Source organism: Mustelus asterias, chromosome 9, assembly GCF_964213995.1.
Source record: "Mustelus asterias chromosome 9, sMusAst1.hap1.1, whole genome shotgun sequence".
NCBI classification, from domain to species: Eukaryota; Metazoa; Chordata; class Chondrichthyes; order Carcharhiniformes; family Triakidae; genus Mustelus; species Mustelus asterias.
Genome location: NC_135809.1, coordinates 15,715,924 through 15,728,104, shown reverse-complemented (window position 1 = coordinate 15,728,104; position 12,181 = coordinate 15,715,924). Strand labels below are relative to the sequence as shown.

Sequence of the window (12,181 nt, the reverse complement as noted above, 5' to 3'; positions counted from 1 at the left end):
CAGTCCCAACTCCTCTCCCGCAGTCCCCCCCCACCACCCCCCCCCAAGCTGGCTGACCACATCGAGGCTGAACTCCCCCACCCAGCCCACCCCGATCGCTGGCCTCCCTGCTTCCCCCACTGATCCCCATGTAGAGTGTCAGTGGGACCCCCACACCCATCACCGATTGCCCCCTAGGCCCTGCCCCCATCAGGCCCTGCCCCTATAGCCCTGCCTCCTAATCACTGCCCCATGCCTGGTGGGCAATACCAATGTGCCCCTGGGAATTGGCACTCTGCCCCCTTGAGCAGTACCACGGGGCACAGGCTGGCACTGCCAAGGTGCCAATGCCCAGGGGGCAGCATCCCCCCCATCGCCCGACCTCTGGGGAACCCCAATTGTCCCCTTCGCTCACTCCACCTGACGAAGGGGCAGCGCGCTCCGAAAGCTAATGGCATTTGCTACCAAATAAACCTGTTGGACTTTAACCTGGTGTTGTTAAAACTCTTACTGTGTTTACCCCAATCCAACGCCGGCATCTCCAAATCATGACTAATTTTTTAGCGCAGTGGGATGAGAGGATGGCCCCCTATATTCTTGTTTGAATGTCAACAACTACGATGGATGACTTTGTATCGCAATAATAAAACAGTGAATTGGAAAACATTCAGCCAAGTGGCCAAATATTGTGTGAAAGCTCGTAATGTCTATTACATTCTTATATAAGATTGTAAAAGATAGTGTGTGACTTTGTGCAAAGTCAGCTGTTTTCTTCCTCTGCATTGTACACTAGTCAAGTTACCCTTTTCAATCATTTATGAGTTGAGTTGATTTCCTGCACAGTATGTGGGAATAGTTTGTGAGTAGTTCCTTCCTTTGGGATATGCGCAAACCTGATATATCATTGTGTTTCGTTATATGGGATTGACTGAGAGTATTTAAAGTTTATTCATTAGTCACAAGTTGGCTTACATTAACACTGGAATGAAGTTACTGTGAAAATCCCCTAGTCACCACACTCCGGTGCCTGTTCGGGTACACTGAGGGAGAATTTAGCACGGCCAATGCACCTAACCTGCACATCTTTGAGCTGTGGGGGGGAAACCGGAGCACCTGGAGGAAGCCCACGCAGACAGTGACCCAAGCCGGGAATCGAACCCGGGTCCCTGGCGCTGCACGGCAGCAGTGCTAACCACTGTGTCACCGTGCTGCTCCCAAAGTATTTACTTTGAAGGGTGGCATGTTGGCACAGTGGTTAGCACTGCTGCCTCACAGCACCAGGGGCCCGGGTTCGATTCCCCGGCTTGGGTCACTGTCTGTGTGGAATCTGCACGTTCTCCCCGTGTCTGTGTGGGTTTCCTCCGGGTGCTCCAGTTTCCTCCCACAGCCCAAAGATGTGTGGGTTAGGTGGATTGGTGTGCTAAATTGCCCCTTAGTGTCAGGGGGACTAGCTAGGGTAAATGCATGGGGTTTGGGGATAGGGCCTGGGTGGGATTGTGGTTGTCGACTCAATGGGTCCAATGGCCTCCTTCTGCACTGTAGGGATTCTATGAAAGATTCTATCCATGAAAGTGGACCAGGTGTCACCTCTTAAGAAACCATGGCTTACCACACAGTGGCACTGTTGACAGTCTTGCACCCAAGTGTCTCCGCTTTTATAGGTCACATCTCCTTTTTGATTCAGGCATTGACTTGTCAGTCGTGGGTCACACTCAGGACAACAGAAAAGATCTACTGTTGGGTTTTCACAGTCACAGACCATTCGCCGACACAGCACCAAGCCAGTCTGTCAGGGAATGAAAACAGGAAGTTGGTGGAGCAGATGATATTATTGTTTATCAAATGCAGTTTGAAGGCATGATTTCACGTGCACCTTCTTCACAGACATTTCCAACCGCGCATTATTTAACATTAGTTTTTTTTCCCTTTTGTGGACTCTTGCTTTAAGCTAGCAGAACTAGACTGGCTGGATCGCTGGTTTCTCCAGCCTGTCTCAGTGTCTCTACAAGATTGTCCAACAAGTAGTGCCACAGCATTGGTTCTACAAGCCTTTTTCCCTGAAGAAAGATCCTTAAGTGACATCTAATGCTGGAGTAAGGGGGCACACTGAGAACACCATGACTTTGGGCAGCACAGTGGCCCAGTGGTTAGCACTGCTGCCTCACAGCTCCAGGGCCCGGGTTCAATTCTGGCCTTGGATAACTGTCTGTGCGGAGTCTGTACGTTCTCCCCGTATCTGCGTGGGTTTCCTCCGGGTTCCACCCACACTCCAAAGGTGTGCAGGTTAGGTTGATCGGCCATGCTAAATTGCCCCTTAGTTTCAAGGGGACTAGCAGGGTAAATACATGGGGTTACGGGGATAAAGTGGGATTGTTGTTGGTGTAGACTCGATGGACTGAATGGCCCCATTCTGCACTGTCAGGATTCTATGATTCCAACCAGTCCAATTGCAATCGGGGAGTTTGAACAGCAATTGATATTGTCTTGGATATCTAAATCTCTCTGATTACAGTTCTTGTACAGGTAACGTTTAATAGGCCCAATGTTATCTTTCTTTCAATCTTTAATTAATTCTGTTCCCGCATCCCCGCCACCCAATCCATTTCTGTAATGCTTGCCTGTTCATTGCCATACATAGTCCATATTTAGACTGGGGAAATTTAGCTACATCGGACACAGATATAATAAAACAACACAGGTTTCTCCATTAACTACCAACATCCAGGAAATGAGATTTTTGCAGAGCGAGAATTATTACTTTCTCCGTTTTGTTTATATAAGACTCCGCAACAAAGAGTCTGATCAAGAACTGATAGAACAAACTGTTGCCCATCAGTCACTTCCTTAGGAGCACAAGGACAGGAGTAGGGCAGTCAGACCTTTGAGCATCTCAGTTAGATCACGGCTGATCTCCAGCTCAATCTCAAGATCATTTGCCTGCCTGAGCTCCAGACCAACAAAAAACAGGTTACATTTCTACCGTACCTTCAACATTACCCAAGGCACCTCACAGGAATGTTATCAACATTCAACACTAAGTCACATAAGGTTGGGGTGGCACGATGGCACAGTGGTTAGCACTGCTGCCTCACAGCGCCAGGGACCCAGGTTCAATCCCGGCTTCGGGTCACTGTCTGTGTGGAGTTTGCACATTCTCTCTATGTCTGCATGGGTTTCTTTTGGGTGCTCCAGTTTCCTCCCACATTCCAAAGATGTGCAGGTTAGGTTGATTGGCCATGCTAAATTGATTCTAGTGTCGGGGGATTAGCAGGGCAAATATGTAGGGTTACGGGAATAGGGCCTGGGTGGGATTGTGCAGACTCGATGGGCTGAATGGCCTCCTTCTGCACTGGAGGGATTCTATGATTCTGTGATTCTATGAAGATGATGCTAGGGCAGATGATCAAACGCTTAGTCAAAGAAATAGGTTTTCAGGAACGTTCGGAGGGCAAGTTCGAGGCTTGGAGAGATTCATCGAGGAATTCCAAAGTTTCGGGGGTTAGCAATGGAAGGCACAGTCATCAATGGTGGAGTGATTAAATTTAGGAATGTGCAAGAGGCCAGAACTGACCTTAGTGGCCTTGGAGACTTGTTGGGCTGGAAAAGGTTACAGGGACAAGGAGGAGCAAACCCAAGGAAGGGATTTGGGATTTGAAAACAAGCATATGATTTTAAAAATCAAGGTGCTGTTGGACAAGGAGCCAACGTAGCTCAGTCAACATAGGAACAATGGGCGGATGGGACAAGGTACGATTTAGTACATGGGCAGCAGGGTTTTGGCAGTCAAATTTACAGAGGTTGTAAGATGAGGGAACCATAGAATCCCACAGTGCAAAAGGAGGCCATTCAGCCCATCGTGTCTGCACCAGCCACAATCCCACCAAGGCCCCTTCCCCATAATGCCATGCATTTACTCTAGCTAGACCTCCGAGACTAAGATGCAATGGCCGATCCACCTAACCCACACATCTTTGAACTGTGGGAGGAAACCCACGCAGACATGGGGAGAATGTGCAAACTCCTCACAGACAGTGACCCAAGCCAGGAATCGAACCGAGGTCCCTCACACTGTGAGGCAGCAGTGTTAACCACCGTGCCGCTCCAGGAATCCCTGATCGGAATGTTTTGAAACAAACAAGTCTAAAGCTGATGGAGAATTGATGTGGCAAAGATAGAGCCGGGGGAGCTACGGGCGGTGGATCTCAGTGAAGGAGTAGATTATAGGCCTGAATTCTCCGGCTGTCCACGGCCCGCCGCTGCTGCCAGAGCGTTCGGAGAATTTGGCACTCAGCCAAATCTCTGTTCACTGCAGCGGGAGGGAGAATCCTGCTGGTGTGAACGGCTGGAGAATTCCCCAAGGTTGGAAATTACATCAGAGTAGCTGACTGTCTGCCCAGCCTCAGGCTGTTGCCAGCCTGATTATCCCTTGAAACCCTTGCCAAACAACAATCTATTATCTTCAAAGCTCCTGTTGCCTCAGAATCTGCAACCTCTTGGGGAAAAGAGTTCCAGATTTCCAATGTCCCCTTGCATGAAAAGTGCTTCTGCCTAACTTTAATTTTAAGAATATAATCCCCTGTTCCTGAATCTCCGATCAGGGAAAATAGTTTCTTAGCCACTACCCATCTAATCCATTTTAAATTTTAAACACTTGAGTTAGATTGCCCCTCAAACTAATCAGGTAGAAAATGATTGCACTTGGCAGCCAGCTTCTCTGTTCCTTGCGCTCCTGAAAATGTAAAGTTAGGGTCGGCTAAAGAGCTTCTCTCTTTCATACAAGCCAAAAGAATATCTAAGTAAGTATGAATTGGTCTTTGAAAAACCTGCATAAATCCTCCATAATTCTCCCTTTCTTTTCCTTTTGCATAATTCACATAGACAATAAGATGCAGGTTTTTAATCGCAGTCTGAACACCAGCTATTGGAACCGGGACAAACCATGCTGAAGGATTATTACCAATAAATCAGTTATTCAGCTGAAAAGGAAAGTCTGTGTTATTGTTCTTTTGTAATTAGATTGCAACATCTGCTGAATGCATAACCTTCAACCAATCTGCAATAAACAGTAAGAGTGTTAAAACTCTTCCAAACATGTGCCAAAACAAGCGCAGAAAAGTTGCAATATGTTGTTTTCATCACACAAGTTCTTAGACTGTTAATTACATCAATTCACAGTTCCACGGCACAACATGAATGGTAAAAGCCAGCAAACTGGAACATTTCGGTATCTCCAGTATATACCAGTGGTTGACTCTTAACTGGCCACCAGCAGGCCACTCAGCTGGTGAAGAGTGGTGCCTGTGTCCTGTGAATGAATAAAGGTAACTCAATGCTGGTTTTCTGTTTCCATTTTAGAAAATCCTCCAGTTTCCCTTCCGTGGAGCCACCCAATTCCTCTCTGCTCTGATTTTAAAATCCTCGTTCTCTACCCCCACCCCCCCACCCAAGTGGTTTCTTCCCTCAGAGCTTCATCTCATCTCATCATGCTCTCTCTCCTCTTGGCTCACTGTCCTCTTATCCTCTCCCTCCAGCCCATATTGAGGGCCAATCCCTTGACTTTAGAATCATAGAATAGAATCTCTACAGTGCAGAAGGAGGCCATTCAGCCCATCGAGTCTGCACCGACCACAATCCCACCCAGGCCCTATCCCCGTAACCCCACATATTTACCCTCCTAATCCCTCAGACACGAAGGGGCAATTTAGCATGACCAATCAACCACACCTGCACATCTTTGGCTGGGATTTTCCAGACCCATCATGGCAGGACAGCGCTCTGAGAGATTAAACAGTCCAGCCAAGAAGTGCATGAGTTGCCAATAGGTTGGCACAGGGGGTATATTGAGGCCGTGGAGGTGAGAGGGGAATCAAGAATTGGCATGTATGGACATGGGGAGTGGCTGGAAGATGAGGGACTGTGAGGGGAGTAGGCTGGAGGGCTTAATATTTATGAAAAAATATGGGAGGTGTCCCAGAGAACTGAGATACCCGACAACCACTGAGGCTGGATCTGTGGCCAGTGGGCCTGACTCTATCCCACACCCTTACTCCCCAAATGATGATCCTGCCATTCAGGGCATTTTTTCCCAAGGTGACTTCCTGGCTCCCTGAACCGACCTGAGGAATGAAAATCCAGGACATTCATTCAGATAGCCAAATCGTAGTCAAAGAGGTAAGCTTTAAAGTGAGTTCGAGAGGCGGGGAGGTTTAGGGAGGAAATTCAGAGCTTGGTGCCTCGGCAACTGAAGGCACAATCACCGATAGCGTTGGCTATACACAAGTTGTCAGAATTAGAGGAGCACAGGTATCTCGGAGGGTTGAGGGACTGGAGGGGGTTGCAGGGGCAGGGAGGGTCGAATCCGTGGAGGGATTTGAAAACAAAGATGAGAATTTTCAAGTCAAGGTGCTGCTCGATTGGGTGCCAGTGTAAGTTAGCAAGTACTAGGATGATTGGGGAATTGGATTTGCTGCAAGTTAAGATACGGGTAGCTGAATTTGGAGGACCTCATGTTTATAAAGGGTAGAATGTGGAAATCAGCCACAAGTGGACTGGGATAGTCAAGTCTCAAGGTAACAAAGGCGTAATGCTCCTGTTAACGCACATAACGCACCTGTTTTATTACATTAAAGATCCTATATAAATATAAATTGTTATATGGAGATTCGATTTGATCTTGTACAGCAAGGGTGGAGGTTAATCACCATCATTTTCTTAAGCTGCCAATAATGTGTCTCCTTGTCTCTGAATCTCAAGGATCCAGAATCAAGTCCCACTGCAGGCCTCAAACACATAAACCAAGGCTTACACTCCAGCGCAGTGATACTGAGGGAGAACTGCTCTGTTAGAGGTCCAATCTTTCAGATGATCTGTTAACCCAAGGCCCCACCTTCCTGCTTGGGTGGATATATAAGATCCAATGGCACTATTTCAAAGTAGAGCAGGGGGCAATTCATCTGTGGTGTCCTGACCAACATTTATCCCTCAATCGACATCACCATAGAAACAGAAAATAGGAGTAGGAGGAGGCCATTCAGCCTTCGAGCACGCTCCACCATTCATTATAATCATGGTTGATCATCCAACTCAATAGCCTGAATCCGCCTCCCCCCAGCCTCCCCTCCCATATCCTTTGATCCAATTCTTCACAGGGCTGCTTGCAGTCCCAACAGTGCCCATTAATGAGTTCTGGCGCTGTTGGGAATACAAGGGCTGATTGGCTGGCAGGTCTCGAGGGTGGGACTTCCTTCCACCAAGGTACGGATGTACCACTGTCTGCTTGTTAAGACCACCCTCGGCATGTTATTGCTATGGGGAAGCCTTTTTTTATAGAGTTGGTTGGTTTGCAGCCAATGGTTTTTTAATGGGGTGGATAGGAGGAGGGGGGCAATATTCCCCCATCCCTATAAAATCCAGCCCAGTGTGTCAGTTGCGTGTGTGTGCAAAAGCAAAAAAAAAAGAATCCCACATTTATATAGCGCCTTTCACAACCTCAGAGTGCCTCAAAGCACTTTCCAGCCAGTGTAGCGTAGTCACTGTTGTGATGTAGGGTATATGGCTGCGAGCTTCCACAACAGATTAGACCATCTGTTTTAATGATGTTAATTCAGGGATAAATATTGAGCAGGACGCCAGAGATAACTTCCTAATTCTTCTTCAAAATAGCACCATAGGAATTATACAACCACCTAAGGAGTGTCACACAAAAGAGGGCACCTCTGACAATGCAGCACTGCTTCCATGCTACACAGCAGTGTCGCTTAAATCTTTATCATTCAACTTGCCGCTGTGGGACTTGAACCCACAACTTCCTGACTTAGAGGTGACAGTGCTGCCGACTGATCTATGGCTGACATCTGAGGAAAGAGGAAAACCGATCTCACTGACATGAGAAGCTGACAAAATAATTAAAATATGAACTCACCTGGCATGAACAGACTGAGCACCTGTCATTCTCTAATACCCAAATCTGTCCGTTGTGCTTTATTTTACCTTCGTGGACACAGTCTCCGGTGCAGTTTTTCCCATGAGGGCACCTACAATCATAACCTCCTTCGAGGTTAAAGCAAATGGTGTCATTGGTGCAACTGTGTCTCTTGGTCCCACATTCGTCAATGTCTGGGAGATAACACATGTAAATTTATTTTTCAGAACATATTCAATTAACATAGCGCTTCCTCGGCAGAGGATATAAATAATTCTCTCTCAAAAACTTTCAAACTTCAAATTAATTCACCCCATCATGTTCAATACCCCAGGCACACCAACCGATCTGTAATTGGCGAACATTCTGAGACAGTGAAATCTGGGCACAGTGGTTAGCACTGCTGCTTCACAGCGCCGGGGACCTGGGTTCGATTCCCGGCTTGGATTACTATCTGTGTGGAGTCTGCACGTTCTCCCCGTGTCTACCTGGGTTTCCTCCGGGTGCTCCAGTTTCCTCCGAAAGACGTGCTGTTTAGGTGCACTGGCCGTGCTAAATTCTCCCTCAGTGTACCCAAACAAGCGGCGGAGTGTGGCGACTAGGGGATTTTCACAGTAACTTCATTGCAGTGTTAATGTAAGCCTACTTGTGACTAATAAATAAACTTTAAACTTTCAGGTTAAATTAATCTTTTTAAGGGGTAACAATTATTTCCCCTTATTATAATTTCACTTTAATGTAATTACAGTTCATTGCAATACAATAAAAAAAATTGCAAACCTTCATCTATCTGACTCATTTTGTCCACACCGCAATGTTTTGTGACTGTCAAATGTTCCTCTATGCCCAATTCAGCTGCTAAATAAAATAATGACCCTTTAACAATGATAATGAAATATCGCAGAGACACGCACTATCACCAAAGGCTGTCGAGTTCCGTCCATTAAAAACTTTGCCCCGTTTCTTTCAACTTAATGGATGGTGGTAGCTCTCTGGTGAGAACAGATCAAATTAGAAGCATCTTTTAAAAAAAAGACACTGACCTTCACATGTCTCCCCGTTTGCGGCAAAGAGGCCATTGTCATGGTAGCCATCCCTGCATTCACAATGGTACCATCCAGGAAGGTTGATGCAATTAGCGCGGCTGTCACACTGAACAAAACCCTCCGCACATTCATCAATGTCTGTACAGAGCCGAGAAGGAAAACATAATAGGACATTGTCACTTGAAGTTTTACACACTGGATATCCAATACAGTCACACGCAAATTCTGCAGTCGGAGCCAAAGTAAAGGGCATAGTGTTATGCAATCAATCTGTCCTTAGAAGTCTAAGTTCAACTTTGCACCAAACACAATCATTTATGTATGTAATTCCCACAAGCTAATCTAAAGCAAGATCTTGCAGTTTGAATTCTTCAAAGGTAACATTACAATTTCTTTATTAAGTCTTAGTATGCAAGCATCAATAGCAAGGCCCGCATTTCAGAAAATCATGGAAGCTAGCAGCACCAAACATGACCATTAAGGCCATATACCCAAATGGATTCTTGTCTTTGTTCGAATTACAGCCCTATATAGGGCTACTTTTCTAATTGCACTCCCTACAATGTGATCTTGATGCCATTTTTGACTCCCCTGTAGTAATCTGATTACTAATCCATATTCTTGCCATCACAGTCTTAGTATTTTATGGAAAACTGTTATAGTATCATTGAACCATAGAGGTTTACAGCATGGAAACAGACCCTTCGGCCCAACTTGTCCATGCCGCCCAGTTTTTACTATTAAGCTAGTCCCAATTGCCCACTTTTGCCCCATATCCCTCTATACCCATCTTACCCATGATACTGTCTAAATGCTTTATAAAAGATAAAATTGTACCCACCTCTACTACTACCTCTGGCAACTCGTTCCAGACACTCACCACCCTCTGTGTGAAAAAATTGCCCCTCTGGATCCTTTTGTATCTCTCCCCTCTCACCTTAAACCTATGCCCTCTAGTTTAAGGCTCCCCTGCCTTCGGGAAAATATGTTGACTATCTACCTTATCTATGCCCCTCATTATTTTCTAGACCTCTATTAGATCACTTGTTGTGGGAGGGGTGTGAGGGGGGGGGGGGGTGTTGGTGGTGGGCTGGTTGGGGAGGGAGAGGTTAGAACTCTTGCTACAAAACCTGATGGGTGGGATTTTCCAGCTATGCTCGTCCCAAAATCGATTCCCGTGGCGGGGGGGACAGTAAAGTTCCGGCCCCCACTGATCAGCTGATGAAGGTTAATGGTCAAACATAGCTCTATTTTAACCTCAGTATTAGTGTGATAGTCCTGTGATCATTTACTGGAATGAAAAGATCACAGAATTTTTCTTCTACTTTAGTAGTCTGCTATTCTGTGTTGTTAATTGCATTATTAAAGTTGAAGATACATAGGTGAAAGATATTGATTGATTAAGTATCTTGAGCACATACAAAGAGAGACTTTTTAGTGGGCACCGCAGGGGCTGAGTGCATTATCGCTCTCGGTAATAACACTTTGGGTTGAATTTGTAAGTTTCCTTTGATTTTTTGATATCTTTTAGTTACAGAGCTCTACCAGGGACTCTCACCCCTGTCAGTTTTGATTAATTATTTTTTAATAAAAAGTGACGTGTGGGCTGGATGACACCGCAAAACAACTTGCACATTGTGGATCTGTTCATGTCCACTTCATGGCCAAAGCCATCCACAGCCTCAAAACTATGGTGCTCGGCCCCAACTGTACTCGTGATGTCGAGGCAGCTCAAACACGTGGAGGACTCGGTTCTGAACTGACTCCACTCAGACGGAATTTCACATGGGCTCCAGTTCTGGAAACCTCCTTTGGAAACCTTGCCATCACGGTTCCCTCTGTGCTTTTTCATTCTGCATTGAGGAGTCGCTTGTACTGACTGCCGCTGCTGCTGAACTCCCTTCATTTTTTCAGCCTTGACAACCATCCAGACCGTGACATTCTGTCCTGCCGCCCGGACATGGTGGGGATCCCCGGTGAAGGGCTCTCTACCTTGAAGTCCTCCTCTTTAACATTAGGGAGTTATCTGGTGTGGAGGGTGTTGCATGCAGAGATCCCATGCAATAAAAGTTGAAGGTCGTTCACTGACTCCACCTGTATTTCCCGTGACCTTCAGAAGTCCATATTTACGTAGGTTGCCAGTGATTGCAGCCCCATTTTGTCAGAAGGAGCCGTTCCTCAAATTCTGGTTCCACTTCGGCCCCCACGCTCCTGGGGCAAGATTCTCCAGCCTCCCTGCTGCGTGTTTCCCACCAGCGGGAGGTGGCACGTTGTTCGCTAGCAGTGGGATTCTCTGGCCCCATCGCTGTCAATGGGAATTTCCACTGACATCACCCCACGCTGGCGGGAAACCCATATGCAGGGATGTGTTGCAGGCGGGACCAGAGAATCCCACCGTCGTGAAAGGCCGGAGAACTCCAGCCCTGGCCATCTAGTGCAAAGTGAGGGGGAGGGTAGAGTAAGGCCTACTTATCCTGCTCCTGGACCTGCCAATGTGGTCATTAACAGGAGCTAGCAGTTAGTGGTTCAGGGGGTCATTTGGCCCAACTGTCTGCCCCTCTTCCACAGCTACTCATGCCCGGGTTGTGCTTGGAGAAAGAGGAACACACAGTGTCCACAAATATGTGGAAACCAGTGAGCACCAAAGGGCTGGGATACAACATCAGCCCCGGAAACAACATTTCAATTGGATTTATTAAGTTTTGTTTTGTTACACTTGTGGTGGACTTCAGTTGTGCCTTTGTCCTACATGGACCACCGTTGTGGGTTTGTTATGCCTGGGCACATCCCCTGCCGGCTTGGCTCCTCCCCTCGGCACCTAGTATAAAGGTGGCTGTCTCCTCCCCCTTGCTCAGGCCGGGTCGGTAACTGTTGGGATGTGCTCCTGATTCTGTTATGAATAAAAGCCTACAGTTGTATTGGCACACAAGTAATCTTTTGCCTAATTGATAGCGCATCAATTTTATTCATAACAAACACACAACGGTGGTCCAGGCAGGACAAAGGCACACCTGAAGTCCACCACAACACTGTCCTTTTAAGAGGCTTTCAATTAGTTAATTAGTTTATTTTTTATTTGTAAACCCAAACGAGGATGAAGAGAGACTCCTGGGACACTGGAGTTCTTGATGAATAAGGGGATCAGGGGTTATGGGAAAAAGGCAGGAGAATGGGGATGAGAAAAATATCAGCCATGATTGAATGATGGGCCGAGTGGCCTAATTCTGCTCCTATG

The 12,181-nt window shown here is 46.7% G+C and overlaps 1 protein-coding gene across 2 annotated transcripts in view; it reads right to left on the bottom strand.

Moving 5' to 3' along the window:
• LOC144499079 (protein kinase C-binding protein NELL2-like) overlaps positions 1 to 12,181 on the bottom strand; it is a 272,572-nt gene that overhangs the window by 11,287 nt on the left and 249,104 nt on the right. For both annotated transcript variants that reach the window (XM_078221141.1, XM_078221142.1), the window contains 3 exons: positions 8,944 to 9,084; positions 7,901 to 8,094; positions 1,589 to 1,765 (listed from right to left, as the gene is read on the bottom strand). In XM_078221141.1, the coding sequence (XP_078077267.1) occupies positions 1,589 to 1,765; positions 7,901 to 8,094; positions 8,944 to 9,084 (512 nt within the window). The remainder of the gene's footprint in view (positions 1 to 1,588; positions 1,766 to 7,900; positions 8,095 to 8,943; positions 9,085 to 12,181) is intronic.